This window comes from Physeter macrocephalus, chromosome 14 (genome assembly GCF_002837175.3).
Source record: "Physeter macrocephalus isolate SW-GA chromosome 14, ASM283717v5, whole genome shotgun sequence".
Classification (NCBI taxonomy): domain Eukaryota; kingdom Metazoa; phylum Chordata; class Mammalia; order Artiodactyla; family Physeteridae; genus Physeter; species Physeter macrocephalus.
In genome coordinates this window covers 14,928,017-14,943,893 of record NC_041227.1, presented here as the reverse complement: position 1 = coordinate 14,943,893, position 15,877 = coordinate 14,928,017, and the positions used below count along the sequence as shown (strand labels likewise).

The 15,877-nt window shown below is 50.0% G+C and overlaps 1 protein-coding gene across 2 annotated transcripts in view; it reads right to left on the bottom strand.

Moving 5' to 3' along the window:
- Positions 1 to 369: 369 nt before the first annotated feature.
- Positions 370 to 15,877, bottom strand: part of RIMS4 (regulating synaptic membrane exocytosis 4) — a 65,335-nt gene continuing 49,827 nt past the window's right edge. For both annotated transcript variants that reach the window (XM_007122999.1, XM_007123000.1), the window contains exons 3-6: positions 6,018 to 6,130; positions 5,624 to 5,725; positions 4,876 to 5,015; positions 370 to 588 (exon numbers count right to left, since the gene is read on the bottom strand). In XM_007122999.1, the coding sequence (XP_007123061.1) occupies positions 370 to 588; positions 4,876 to 5,015; positions 5,624 to 5,725; positions 6,018 to 6,130 (574 nt within the window). The remainder of the gene's footprint in view (positions 589 to 4,875; positions 5,016 to 5,623; positions 5,726 to 6,017; positions 6,131 to 15,877) is intronic.

Sequence of the window (15,877 nt, the reverse complement as noted above, 5' to 3'; positions counted from 1 at the left end):
TTGGCTCCGGGCAGCGAGCTTCCAAGGAGGCAAAAAGGGGGAGCGGTCGGACAGTGTCTGGGGCAGGAGGATGGTTTGCTCTGCCACCTCGGTCTTTCCTTTCTCCGGATTGCAGCCACATCCACCAGGTCAAGAACCAGCCAAGTCAAAAGTGCAGCCAATCCCATCGGGAGAGGGAAGGTCTCAGGGGATAGGAGGCAAAGAAGGGGTGAGGAGGGGCCCTGAGGGGGCAGGTCTCCCCGTTCTGCTTCCCCGCTGTGGGGAGAGAACCCCATCCTCCTCTGTCCAATGTGCCCCTGGGCCTGGGGTCCCAGGTCGGGGCTGGGCGGTCTCCAGACCATCTTGGGGAGCCCCTCCCCCTCCCTGGCACTAAGATCGCTCGCCGCAGGGCCCCACGGTGCTCTCAAGGGACAGCTGGGATGCCTGCCGGAGCAGGGGGCCCGTAGCTGGGTCCACCATGGAGGAGGTGGGGAAGAGCTTGTACCAGCCCACGGCCAGGGTGGTCAAGTCCAGCTCCTCCAGCAGTACGCGGGCCACACCCATGAACTGCTTCCGCTCCATCCGCCCGTAGTTCCCCCACACGATCACCTGCAGGGCAAGAGACACAGTGGTTCAAATCCTGCCAGTGCCACTCACGGGCCCAGAACCAGAAGCTGGGGTCACCCCACGCCCCATTCGTCTCCGAGTCCAGAGAATTCTACCGCCTAAAATGGCTCAAGTCCCACCATATTCTCCTGGCTCCAGGGCCACCATTATCGGTCCCTGGATGACTGGCTTCCTGCCTCTGGTCTTGCCATTTCTGTCCATCCTCCAAACGCCCCATCTCTGAGTCCAAGCCTTGAGGGCTGACCCTACATTATGAGTGTCCTACCTGCCACCCTACCCCCCAAAAGGCCCTCTGCTTCCAGATCCTCGGAAACAAAGTTTTCAAAAGTGACTAGTGGGACAGCTGCATGTAAATCAATGAAATTAGAACACTCTCTCACACCACAAACAAAAATAAACTCAAAATGGTTTAAAGACCTAAGTGTAAGACATGACACCACAAAACTCCCAGAAAAGAACTTAGGTAAAACATTCTCTGACATAAATCGTAGCGATATTTTCTTAGATCAGTCTCTCACGGCAAAGGAAATAAAAGCAAAAATAAACAAATGGGACCTAATCAAACTTAAAAGCTTTTGTACAGCAAAGGAAACCATCAAAAAACCAAAAAGGCAATCTACAGAAATGGTAGAAAATACTTGCAAATGATATGACCGACAAGGGGTTAATATCCAAAATACATAAACAGCTCATACAACGCAATATTGAAAAAAACAACCCAATCAAAAAATGGGCAGAAGACCCAAACAGACTATTTTTTTTCCGAAGAAGACATACAGATGGCCAATAGGCACATGAAAAGATGCTCATCCCTAATTATTAGAAAAATTCAAAACTACAACGAGCTATTACCTTACACTGGTCAGAATGGCTATCGTCAAAAAGTCTACAAATAATAAATGCGGGCTTCCCGGGTGGCGCAGTGGTTAAGAATCCGCCTGCCAATGCAGGGGACGTGGGTTCGAGCCCTGGTCCGGGAAGATCCCACATGCCGCGGAGCAACTAAGCCTGTGCGCCACAACTACTGAGCCTGCGCTCTAGAGCCTGTGAGCCACAACTACTGAAGCCCACGTGCCTAGAGCCCGTGCTCTGCAACAGGAGAAGCCAGCGCAATGAGGAGCCTGTGCAAAGCAACGAAGAGTAGCCCCCGCTCGCCGCAACTACAGAAAAGCCCATGTGCAGCAACGAAGACCCAATGCAGCCAAAAATAAATAAATAAATAAAATAAATTTTATATATATTAAAAAATAATAGTAATAAATGCTGGAGAGGGTGTGGAGAAAAGGGAACCCTCCTCCACTGTTGGTGGGAATGTAAATTGGTGCAACCACTATGGAGAACAGTACGGCGGTTCCTTAAAAAACTAAAAATAGAGCTACCATACGATCTAGTAATCCCACTCTTGGGTGTATATATCCAGAAAAGATGAAAACTCTAATTTGAAAAGACACATGCACCTCCAATGTTCACAGAAGCTCTATTTACGATGGTCAAGACATGGAAACAACCCAAGTGCCCATCAACAGACAATTGGCTTAAGAAGATGTGGTGTACACACACACACACACACACACACACACACACACACACACACACACACACTGGAATATTACTCAGCCATAAAAAAGAATGAAATATTGCCATTTGCAGCAACATGGATGGACCCAGAGAATATTGTACTTAGTGAAGTGAATCAAAGACGAATACTATATGATATCACTTATATGGGGAATCTAAAATATGACACAAATGAACCTATCTACAAAACAGAAATAGACTCACAGACATAGAAAACAAATTTATGGTTACCAAAGGGGAGAGGGAGGGAGGGAGGGAGGGATAAATTAGGAGTATGGGATTAACAGATACAAACTACTATATATAAAATAGATAAGCAACAAGAATACTCAATATCATATAATAACCTATAGTAGAATATAATCTGAAAAAAATAACTGAATCACTTTGCTATACACTTGAAACTAACACAATATTGTAAGTCAACTCTACTTCAATTTTTTAAAAAGTGGCTGCTACGTGTATAGTGTACATGGTAGCCTCCTTCCTTTTTTCCAACAGACTATTTTTTGCAGTGCCTTCCTCATTTCTTGGTCAACCTCCTCTCTTAGAGTGGCCAGATGGATGGTCTGTGGCTACAGGACCCTCATTTGCTCTCCGGCACCTCAGGTTCTAACTGTGCCCCTCTCCAAAGGTGGGCTGGCTTATCACTCATAGAGCCTGTTGTCTTAATGTACAGGCTTTAGGGTCAGACACGCGCAGGTTCTAATCCCAGTGCTGGCTGGGTGGTTTTGGGCAAGGTCGTTTAGCCTCACACAGTCTCAGAGTTCTTGCTTGTAAATGGAATCACCTGCACTCAGCTTACCTGGCAAGCGAGGATCACAGGAGATAATGGATGTGAAAGCTCGCTGTAAGCTGTAAGACGTTCTTCAAGCATGCAGGGTAAGATGCAAACAACATGGGCCACTGCTATTGGTTACTGCATGTCAGGAACTGTTCTAAGGCTAAACCAGCCTTAGATTCAACCTTCCCAACAACCCTACAAAAAAGGATTCCAGTTTCACAGCTGTTTAAACTGGGGCTCAGGGAGGTTAAATCATTTGTCCGAGGTCACTCAACTAATAATTCTTCAACACCCCTTAGGCAGCTGATCAGAAGCTCATGTCTGGTGTGCGGATGGGTCTGTTTTCACTGGTGCTATGGGCTGAACTGTGTTCCCTCAAATTCATGTTGAAGCCCTAACCCCATAATGTGACTGTATTTGGAGACTGGTCCTTTGAGAAGGTGATTACATTAAAATGAGGCCGTTAGGGTGGTTGTGGTTTTAACTGGTGTTGTTGTAAGAACAGGAGATTAGGACACACAGCTAGACACCAGGAATGTCCGTATGTAGAAAAAAGACCATGTGAGCACACAGCAAGAAGGTGGCCGTCTGCAGCCCAAGGAGGCCTCAGGAAACATAACCTGTGACACCTTGATCTTGGACTTCTGGCCTCCAGAGCTGTAAGAAATACATTTCTGTTGGTTAAGCCCCCCAGTCTGTGGTACTTTGTTATGGCAGCCTTAGCAGACTAATACAACTGGCATTCCTCAATTGCAGTGGGTCTGTCCTGCTCTGACATTAGTCAGACGGCTCAGTAGCGAGGACCCCATGTCAGATTTCTGTTTCCCCACTCCCTCCGCATCCCAGATAGGGATGTGCTCTGGAGCTCCTCCGAAGATGCTCAGGCCAAAATGCACAAACCTTTGTCCAGTGGACCAGATGTGGGCCCCAGATGGTCTTCTGGTTGTTTGAAATTGTCTCTGAATGTCTTTAGACCAGAAGGGTTTTTCCAAACTTTTTTGACCAGTATATACAGCAAGACAGACATTTATATCATCACCCAGTAAACACATGGGATTCATAATTGAGGCAAGTGCTCCACCAAATAAGACTTATCTTACTAAGACTTACCTTTCCTAGTCCTATTTCCTATTTCTTTCCTATTTCCTATTCCATTCCATCAAAAAAAGATACTTGTTGAGACCCACTAAATTGATTTCACAGCTCACTGATGGGTCTCGACCCACAAGTTGAAAGACTATGCCCTAGACATGACCTGGGCTTCCCAGTTTGGCAAAAGTCCCACTGTCTTGGCGACTTGTAACACCTTGGCCCTACCCTTGTTTGCTCTGCCTGCCCAGGTTAGGAGCAAGAAATTGAGGTATAAGCTAGAGGTGTCCAAATAGCAGCTCTGAGAGAGCAGGCATAGGGCTCCTGCAGGCATCCAACCCGGGCCTTGCCGACCCCATGATGGGCAGCTGTTTCTAGCTCCAGGATCCTCCTAAAATCCACGGAGCCAAAGACCTCTCTGGATCCTCCAAAGGCTCTCAGTCTATCTATTGCCATTGTGCTTCACGCCAAGCCCCTGGCCTCCAGAGGTTGGTGGTGGTGGCGGTGGTGGTGGTGATGATGATGTTAACGGCAGCCACTCGTGGAGCCAAACTTGCAAACACTCTTCTTGCACAAAGCACACATTCCACTCTCACAGTAACATTATCAGTGCGGACCGTTTGTATCCGCATTTTACAGATGAAGAAGCCTGAGGCTCAGAAAGAACTTGCTCAAAGTCATGCAGCAAGTGGTGGCGCTCAGGTTAACCACAGTGCTCTACTTCCTCCAGATGAGGCCCTGCAGGGAGCCCCCCACCCCCAAGAAGCGCCTCCTTCTCCCTCTGATACTGCACCCTGCCCCACCCCCGAGCCCCTCACCTGCAGGACTTTGCCCTGGGGACTCTCGGGAAACAGCAGCACCTGGTTATACAGCGGGTCCAGCGACTTGCGAGCGACTTTGGTCTTCTTCTTGGCAATGCAGATGCCGTTCTCTAGCAGGTAGGCTTTGATGTAGGCCGCTGGGGACAGAGGCCAGCAGGATGAGTTCTAGCCTGAGCCCCAAATGGTGGGCGAAGGGCGCAGCAGAGGGACCCGCTGCTGGGGATCAGAGTCCCCCCCAGGGGGTCTGCAGAAGAGGCAACAGGGGCAGGTGGGGGTAGGTGGTGGGGTGCAGCCAGGGTTAGCTGGGGCCTACTCGGCCCCCTCGGGTGGTCCTGCCTGCCTCCCCCTTCCTTTGCTCACCCTTTCCCTCTCTCAGGCCCTGGCTGGCCCACCCTTCCCGGGCTTATATATTCATGGTTGACCCATTCACTCAGATGTTTGCTGAGCACCCACGGTATTCCATGAGCCCTACCAGCCGCTAGGGTAGAACCATAAACAGAAAAGACAGTGCCTGCCCCCCAGGAGCTCAGTCCAGTCAGGAAGGCTGACAAGGTCAACGGACAATTTCAACTGGGTCTCCAGAAAAAAATCCTAAATCACCAGTTACACAAGAGTCACTCGCTTTGGGACTGAGGGATCCCCCAGAGCTGGACCCAATTTTCTCTCTTCTAGACCCAGACAGCCCTCAGGACATCCCCCCGACCTCCACCCCCCCACCTTGCAGACGGGAGGGCAGCCTCCACACCTGGCAGTGTCTTGGAGCCTGGCTTGGCCGTCAGTCCCCGAGCCTGGATGATGTCCACTTCGAGCTGACCGTTCCGCTCCTGCAAGCCGATCTCCACATCCCCTGCAGCAGGCCCCAAGAGCTGAGACTGGGAAGTGGCTTGGGAGCTCCATCAAGGACTCAGCTCCTCCTCTCCGCTGAGGGATGAGATCCCTTCCCCCTGCTCCCAACCGCGAACAAGACCAGAACAACTCCCGCGCCAAGCGCCCGGGCTCTGTGGAGCGCCTGGCAGGTATGAACTGGGCTCCGGGCTGGGTGCTCAGCAGATGAAGCCAAGACAGAGGGGAAGGAGGGAGGGACACGGGGCTTCTGGTGGGGACCCCCCAACATTTGGATCAGGTCTTGGGACACTCACCCATCGGCGTGGTGGCCAGGGTCTGGCGGCCCACAAACTGTGCTGGCCCCATGCTGCCCAGGAAGTCACTGAACTGGGCATCCGATGCCAGGCAAACTCCCCCATAGTTTAGGCTGCAAGAAGAAAGAATGAGACAAAAGCAGACGTTCCCAGGGGCCGACTGAGGACTCTGATGACTCAGGCAATCAGCTCCAGAATGGCCCTCATTCCACAGCGATGCTGTCCACATCCATCACCCAGCCTCAGGCAGACCGCTGTCCTATCTCTGCCTCCTTTCTACTTTAATGGCCCTAAAATCTCAGCTCTGACTCCAAAATTCCAGGGCTTAGCTTCTGTGTCCTATACCTTTCCCTGTCCTACCTCTCCTCGCCGAGCCTCAGGTTCCCCCTCCATGAAATGGGTATGGTGACACCCGCCTCTCGGGGTGGCTGTAGGACTCACGGGAGATGATGTTTGTCAATGCCTGGCTCTGTGGGTGAGAGCTGCGATACTCAAAGTGTGGTCCAGACACCAGCAGCATCACCCGGGAGCTGATTAGAAAGGGAATTGAGGCCCACTCCACTCCCCAGCTGCTGAATCAGCAACTGGCTTTTAACACAAGCCCCAGAAAACTTGTTTGCACTGGACAGTTTGAGATGCACGGCGCCGGTGGCTCAGCCTCCGAGGTTCACTTGTTCTTGCCATAGAGCTGCCCAATGTCCACTCGCCTTCCTTTGGGAACAAGACCTCAATTCTCCTTTGGGGAGCCCCTTCCGCCAAGGCATTGATTCCCATGGAGCAGAGCAGACCTGGTTCCAGAGGCTGGCGTAGGCTCAGCCTAGCCAATCAAGCCGTTCCTTCCTTAGCCAGTGACCGGCTCAGAGTTGGGCGTGTGGCCCAATGCAGCTCACAAGAATCTGCCCGGGAAGATTTCTTCGAACTGTAGGAAGCGAGAAGCTCTCTCTTCCCATCAGATTTGAACCTAAGACAGAAAACTGGAGCCTCTGGCAGCTCTCTTGCTGCCATCTGGAGCCCATGAAGGAAGACATCACACAGGTGGCACTGCGTGACCTCCTGGATCAAACTCTGCCTGAAGCAAGAGATACATTTTTTTTTTTTGGTTACATAATTCAACAACAACAACAATTATTATTATATTATTTTGCTGAAACCAATTTTAGTTTTTTCTTTCCCATCTCCTAGGTCTGTTATATTTAATGAGATCAGGCACTAAGTACCATGCCTGATGTGCCCCTATTACCTTTAGGAGCAAAGCATTCTCATAGGAACCCTGCCACAAACAAAGGAGGTTGGTTTTGTTTTGTTTTGTTTTGTTTTGTTTTGACTTTATCAGCATTATTGAGATGAGGAAGCAGGTTCAGGCCAACCTAAAGCTAGAACTCACAGGGCAGACTCAGCACTTGGATACAACACTTCTAAGGCCAACCTCAGGTGACTTTCCACCTGGGCATGCTCCAAGAGTAACAGCTAACTTTTAATAAGCACGTACTGTGAGCTGGGTTTCACAGCAGCAGCCAGGGGCTTTTTGAACAGGAAGGGGAGCCTGCCTTGGGCCCCAAGGGCACTGAACACTTTGTTCCCCAGCCTGAGAGCAGCTGCCACCCTGCCCCAAGCTCCCTTCTCAGGGAACCTGCTGGGCTCTCGGCCTTGAAGGAGCAGGAGGAGTATCCAAGGGAGGTGGGGGTCCCTGGTTCCACTCCGAGGGTGCCCCCTTCCGCTTCCAAACCACTCTGCTAGTCTACCTTTTCCCCAGTTCTTCAGAGAGAACAATTCACTCATGGTCTTCTCTGCCTGTACCCAGCTCTTCACACCCTAGACATACTCCTTAGTGCTTGAACCACAGCTGCCTGCCTTTACACCTCATTGCTAATTCACAAAACCTCACAGTTGGCAAAGGATATACCTGCTGGCTCTGCAAAGTTACAGGAAGGTGTCCTCCAACCCAGCAGACTCCCTATTTCATAGATTGGAAGACTGAGGCCAGGAGTGAGAAAGACACCTGTCCGAGGGCTATATGATGGCAGTGCCTGCTACTATACGAGGCCACTGCCCAATTCATGTCACCCAAGACTATTTGACCTTTATGTATAAAATTCCAAGCAAGCTGGGGGAAGAAACAAGAGAAGACTCTGTGCACAAACAGCTTACCATTCTGCTGAGCAAACAAACATATTGCCCCCCAAAGAAACAACTAAAAAAGACTACTGTCTTCTTATGAGGCACAACCAGTCCTCTACCCGCCCACTTCGGGTTGTGGGAGCCCAGGGGTCATCAGAAGAGAGGAATCACTGCTGGCTGCAGTGGCCCAGAATGGACCAGGAGAGGAGAATTTGAACTGGGGGTCAAAGGATACACAGGGTCCAGCAACAAGGGGAGAGGAGGGAAGGTCACCTCCCACATACTATCTTCTCTCTATCATGACCAGAGTCACCAGCAGAGGGTCCTGAGGTCCTCAGGATGGTGAAACCACAAGAGTAAAGGAGCCTAGTGAGGAGCAGGAGAGAGTAAGTACTTCTCTCCCGCTCAGGAGGGTGACTGAGACAAGGCAGGGGCAAGAGTATAGTTCAGGACCTTGGAGAAGGTCTATGCTGCAGGTGTATACAATGTCACAGAAGACAGGAAAGGACAGAGATCCAGGAAGAAAAGAGGGAAATCAACTGTTTTAGGCTTTTGGATATTGAGGAGAAAAGGACTGTATTTAGCCACGGATGACTTATAATAGTAAAAATGGAAACAATCTAAATATCTGACAGTAGAGGAATTATAAACACGTATTGGATTAAAAAAAAAAAAAAAAGACAAGAATAAAGGAGCCTGGCTGGGTGCAATGACCAGAAACACCTGCACTGAAGTCTGCATGAGCAAAATACAAATGTCTGTATTAAGTCATTGTCATTAAGCCATAAGTCATTGATTGAAGAGGCTAGTTACAGCAACTGGTTTGACTAATGAATGCAGTGACCCTGTCCCCTGGCCAGAGCTGATGGACCCAGGGTCAGACAGCTGACCCAAGCTCAGTCAAGCAAAGACTCTCTCTGGGAAATAAAAGAGAAGCCCGGAGACCAACAGTCATGAGAACTGAGCCGTGTGAATGGCCTGTCCTCGAAAAGAGCCCCAAACTACTAGCCACCCAGTCCTGTCCACCCAGTTCTTTCCTCAAGCACGTGAGATGTCCCAGAATCATTCCAACAAATTCTGTTTTGACTTAAGTTATTGGCAGAGTCAATGCAAGGATAATAATTTGAGAGTACATTTTTCATTTTCATGATTTCCTACTACCTGCTGCCACCCTTTCCCCATTCAGGCAGGAGCCACGGTATCCTAGGTCTACTGCCTCAGAGAAGGGATGACCCTGTAGGATGCAGAGAACAAGACAGTCAGATTCTTAGCTTTTGAGTTTCAAACCTAAGAAGCAGCAGTCTTGGAAGGAGAGGTGCAAAACCTGGCTGCCCTGCCCGTGAGTAAACAAACCAACCCCAAATCCCCAGCCTGGGCGAGCAGAGGGGGTCAGGCAGGGAGGGAAGAGACCTGAGGAAGGTCTGGGTCCCCGGGCTGGGCTGGCAGTGCTAAGGGATGACGGGAAACTCCACAGAGGTCTGGGGACTTTGAAAGCAGAGGGGACTCGTGCCCATGCTTCTTATTGGGTGCAGCTGAGAAAAGGGCGCGATGCTTTGCAGAAATGTTGTCTAGTGTCTTGTCAAATGACTCTGGAGCATCTCTGAGGCTCTGTGTGTCCCTCCACACCCTGGAGAGGGACGCACGTTCCCACTGCACCTGGGAGAGGGCCAAACTAAGATATGGCAGAGTAGTATTGGAACCCAGGCAGTCAAGCTTCCGAATCTATTATCTCTACAATTATGCAACGGTGTTATAGAGAAAGTATGGAAAAAATAACTTAATTACCTGGGGCCAGAAATGGATACCTGCTATGCTTGCAAACCCAAAGAACCTAAATTAACAGCACGAAAGCTAAGACCTGGACTCGCTCACAGCTGGTGACCCGGCCTTTCCTCCATGCCCATTTCTTTTCCACCCCAGCCTCCTGAGGGTCCGGAATCCATCCTCTTAGGAGGGTCTGGACTCTAAAAGCTCGAGAAATAGCGGTACCTTGTGGGATGTAAGGCACTGAAGGGGCCCAGCCCCCCAAGGCAGAGCAAGGCCTTCTTCAGCCTGAAACTGAAAGTTTCCTCCAACATCGTCATTGTCTGCTCCCCAGTTCCTGGTGGGATTGTGAGCAGACAATGGGGAACTGGCAGGCCTGGTGACCAGCGGTAATTGTTTATAATATCTGGGTGGCGGCCTGATTTCCCATCCCAGGGTGTCTCGCTGGCTGCCAAGGAACCAGGCTGACTCCCCAGAAACCCTGAGCGGGTCGTCCCATCCTCCATGGGGCTGGAGGGAGGAAGAATGAAATGGAGGTAGGTCCCTGCTGGCCAGGGGACCAACTGCATCAGAGACCCCGCTCCACCTCGGGGACATCCCTGGAGAAGGACAGAAGGCAGAGGATACAAAGTCAGAGCTGAGCCTGCTCCTCGCTGCTCAAGCGCCTGCTGTGTGACCTCTGGCCAGCTGCTGGTGCCTCTGCACTTGAATCTTCTTACCTGCAAACGAGCCCACACCCACCCTAGAGACAGAGTGCAGCCCTTCCACTGCTGGGTGCCTGTGCTGTACCAGTTTTAAATGTTTTGGAAATCTCTGCTTATAGGATCCGTTCCCAGAGGGGTAGGAAAGAGTGTGCTGAATTAGGAAATGCCACATACTTGCTGCTACTTAGACCATGCCTTATGCAGTAGGAACCCAATAGATGTTTACTGCCAAACCCTTGGGCTGTCCCCAAACTGGGAAAATATACTGGTTGAGACTGAACTCGGCATAATACAGACCTCGGGTTCCAGGGCTGTGCAACCTGAGGTAAGTTTGGTAATCTCTCTGAGCTGCATGTGTAAAATGGAAATGAATTATAGTCACCTGGCTGAGCTGTTGGGGAGTCAACAGGATGACGCAGGCAAGGTGCTTAGCAAAGGGCCTAGCACACAGCATCTGCTGAATGAATAAAGGATTGAGATGCTGTGGCTAGCGGGTCCCTGCTGCCTGGCTTGGGAGAGCCTCTTCTCCCTCTCTGTGGTGTTTTCATGGCACTTCCAATTCCAGACCTATTAGGAAGTGCAGCATCTGGATGCCTGAGACAAAAAGCCCAGGTCATCTGGGGCGGGGTGGGAGGATGAGCAGGGTGGCTACAGCAGCTGATTCTTCCAAGGGACACATGCCACCAGGCGGAGGCAGAGACCTGAAATGGGATTAAAACGTCTGTTTTGCTGGCCTTTTATTTTGTGTTATTGGTGAAATGAGATTTCCTGCCTTTCAAATCCTGTTAGTTTTGTTTGTGAAGTTGAAACCCACTTGTCTTTTATTATTAACCTTTGAGCTCAGTTTGGCCTCTGGTTTTCCCGTGTTCTCAATGGTTAAAGAAATAATTGGGTTATTTGGGGGTTTCGACTTCTACTCTCCTTTCCAGATGGATCGTCTGTCTCAACTCATCAGAAATTAAAAGGCAGCCCAGCCCTCGTGGTGAGTATGGGTTATGTGGTTCTGAAAGGTTCACGGGCTCTCTGTCCATCCATTCACCACCTGCCCCCACATGTCCATCGTCCATCCATCCACCCTCCCACAGCCTCGCTGAGCCTGCAATACAGTCGGTTCTGCTGTAACGCAAAACATACATTCCTAAAAACCACAGTGCAGTGCAAAGTCCTGCAGTCAAACACCGAGCTTATGGGAAAAATATGGTTAGGGGCACAACACCCAAAAAGTGTATCAAAAAAAAAAAAGAGGACAGGGACATAATAAAAAATGGTAGCACAGTCTTATACCCGTAAAATGGTTAAGAAACGCATAGATACTACAATAAATATGGTGCTTTACCTTGAAGACAGCCTGACGCTTGCTTTTGGAAATGAGTGTCAGCAGGTCTGCAGTGTGAGTTACTGCAATGTGGCGACAGAGGGCTGTCTGAAACGGACGGGTGGGAAGCTGTAACACCAGGTGTGTGTGTGGGGGGGGACTGAGGGAGCAGAAGGAAGCGAGGAGTATGTTTTGTGCATTCCTATATGGGTGCAGTTTCCCGAGTTCACCTCGTGTTTCTCGTGGATGAAATCACACCTGAGCAAAGGCGAAATTTATATTGTGCTCAAATTATTCCAGAATACTTCGTGTTGGAACAAATTTGCGTTTTCAAAACAAGCACTGCAGCAGAATTGACTGTATGCCAGGATACACAGCATCACACAATCCTGACTCCAGCTTCTCAAGGATTCAAGACATTCCCAAATCTACCCCTCCCCCCATCCCGGGCCACGAGAGCGTAGCTCCTAGGCGTGAAGCCAGGGATTTGATTTATCGTTTATTGATCAAAAGCTTGCCATGAGCCAAGCACTGATAGTACTAAGTTATCCATATTAACTCATTTAAACCTCATTTAACAGTGCCGTGCAAGCTCGGTACTTATTATTAATACCCACTTTCCAGAAGGGGAAACCAAGGCACAGAAAAGTTAAGTAACCCGACCAGGATCATGCTGCTGGTAAGCGGCAGACCTGGGCTTTGAACCTGGGAGTCTGGTTCCGGGGTCCACCTACTCTACCTCTCTGCTACACTGTCTCTGTGTCCTGAGGGGACCTTAGCCGGGGCAGAGCACAGGGATTTGCAGTCCACGCTCTGGGGTCAGGCAGGCCTGGATTTGATCCTGATTCCCCCCCACTCACTGGTTGTAGAGACACATTCTTCACCACTCAGAGCCTGGGTTTCCTTTTCGGTGAAGTAGGAATGAACAATGGTAGGCCACCCTTGGTGCTGCTGTATGAGATGAACGCCTTAGAAGAGAATGTGGTGCAGTCAAGTGCTCAACCAATACTGGTGCTTATAAAACAGAAGCAAACAAATCCCCAACTCCTAGCCCATGGCCACATCTGTCCTGCTTGTCCTTCAGGCACGATGACTGCTATGTAGCAGAGGTGGGAACGGGAAAGGGGGTTCTGACCACCCACCCATCCTCCTGGGCCTTTGGTGATGACTGAAACAGCCTTGACAGGAAGCCACCCTGAGGCCGGGTGCAGTGGCCCTGCCATCGGCTCACACTCTGCTCTCCAGAGCTGTGGGCACCGTGACCCAGACACCTGGGGAGCAGGATGCTGATGACCCAGACACCACAGGACAACAAGGGGCAGAGGCAAGGAGGAGGAGGGGCACCAACAGCCAGCCTGGAGAGCTTCGGGTTTATGGGGAGGATGCTGAGACCCTGGGTCTGTGATGAAGGAGGCTGGGGAGGGGCGGGAAGGAGAGGCAAGTGTGTGTATGTACTTCTGCACGTAGTCTCCACCTATTACTCATCCAAATTTGTGGGGCATCTCCTGTGGGCCAGGCCCTGTGCTGAGCAGGCACCAAACTCAGTGTCTAGTAGGACAGACAAGACACACAGGTTACAAGTAAGACAGACTGCTGGGTGCTGCGGTGGGGGAAGAACAGGCTGTGGAAGCTGCTGATGCAGCCAGAGGAATGGCAGACCTGTGCCGTTCCACTTCTCATGCCCACTCCCAGGACAGACATTGCCAATCAACCTCAACACTCCTGCCAAGCCCAGACCGTACTTCAGAATCCTTCTCAACACAGCACTCCAGGGAGCCACTATCAATTAGCTGAAGTTGGCACATGAGATACAGCTTATGTTCTTAGCTGAGATCTGGAGGAAGAATGAGTCAGAGGGCAAAGAGGGAGCAGGGGTAGGAAAGGGAGTGCCAGGTAGAGGGAGCAATGTATGCAAAGATCTGGAGGTGAGATGGAGGGAAGTGTAAGAGGTTCAGTGGTGGAGCAGGGGGCACACAGCTGCAGACTGGGGGAAGCTGGCAGAATCCAGAGGAAATAAGTGCTGAGTGACAGACTGTGCAGTTTAGACCAAAAAGGAGACTTGCAGGTATCCAGGCAAGAGTGATGAGTGGCCTAATGGCTGGGCGAGGGGAGGGGAGTGGATGGAGTCAAAGACAATTAGGAGTGAAATGGTAGAGCCCAATCATGGACTGGATATGGAGTGCGAGAGAGCAGGAGGTGTCTGGGAGAGTCGTCTGGTTCGGGCATCTGGGAGATGGTGGCGCTGTGCACTCAGAAAGCACAGCAGACGCTGCTGCTGTGTCCCACATGTCCTGATCCTCACCATGTCAGTGCTCAGTGACTTCTAGCTGTTGGCACCCTCATTCCTCTGGCTATGTTTCTCTGGCCCCTAAGAAACTTCTCTGGTCTCCAGAGCCCTCGTTGCCACAGGAAGGGCAGGAGAGTTAAACGTGAACATCCATCAACCAGTAACCGATGAGAGTGGGAGTATAAATACTCCAGCTCCCTCCCAGGAAATGACTCTCAGGCACCTGTGCCACACTGACTCCTAGAGTCCCCATCAGGATTAAGCTCCGGATGCCCACAGTGGCAGCTGGCTTCTCAACACACATGTTATTGGATGCCTCCCCTGCCCTATCTCTCTTACGGGCCCCTCCACCGTGGTTTTCCAGAATCACCTTCCAAGTAAACTGCTTGCACTCAAATCCATGTCTTGGGTCTGGTTCTAGGGAACCCAAACTGAAGTAGATGGTCACCAGGGAGTATCTCAGGATTGATGAGGGGTCTGGGGAGGTACTGTTCTCATGGTCCTTTCTCAGGGGGCTTGAATCCTTGCCCTTTATCTAGGGGAGACGGGCCTGTTTGGGGCGGGGGTGGGAGTGGGAGCTTGGATGGTTGCCCAACCCATAACTGTTCCCTTCCATCCTTAACATACAGAACCAAATTTTCAATTAGGCAGAAAGGGGCACTGGAAGAGAAAACCCTTCCCCAGTCCCAGGGGATAAACCAGGATCGGTCCACCATGCTGAGGCCTACAGAGGGAAAAGACAGACTCGCTGAGCCACCAAACCATCCTGGAAGCATCCACCTCCAGAAATCTTGACAGACGCAGCCATTAAAGGAGGGAAAGAGTTGAGTAGAATGGGTAAGGGCAGACTCCAAATGCTAGATTTGAATCCCCAAAACTGAAGTCACTTACTGGCTGTGTGACCTTGGGCAAATTAATTAACCTCTTTTGGCTTTCATTTCCTCGTCTGTAACATGAGGATATTAACAGTTCCAGGGTTAACAGGTTACTGGGAGAATTAAATGAGTCAATACGTGTAAAAACACTTAGCACAGTGCCCGCACGTAGCAAGTGCTCTGTATAGTGTTAGCTCTGGAACATTACTACCGTTAAGCCAGAGCTTCTCAACCTTAACCCACAAACCACCTGGGGATCTTGTTAGAAGACTGAGATGAAGCCAAAGCAATCCTGAAAAAAAAAAAAACAGTGTTGGAGGAATCAGACTCCCTGACCTCAGACTATACTACAAAGCTACAATAATCAAGACTATATGGTACTGGCACAAAAACAGAAATATAGATCAATGGAACAGGATAGAAAGCCCAGAGGTAAACCCACGCACCTGTGGTCAACTAATCTAGGACAAAAGAGGCATGGATATACAATGGAGAAAAGACAGTCTCTTCAATAAGTGATGCTGGGAAAACTGGACAGCTACATGTAAAAGAATGAAATTAGAACACTCCCTAATACCATACACAAAAATAAACTCAAAATGGATTAGAGACCTAAATGTAAGACTGGACACTATAAAACTCTTAGAGGAAAACATAGGAAGAACACTCTTCCACATAAATCACAGCAAGATCTTTTATGACCCACCTCCCAGAGTAATGGAAATAAAAACAAAAATAAACAAATGGGACCTAATGAAACTTAAAAGCTTTTGCACAGCAAAGGAAACTATAAACGA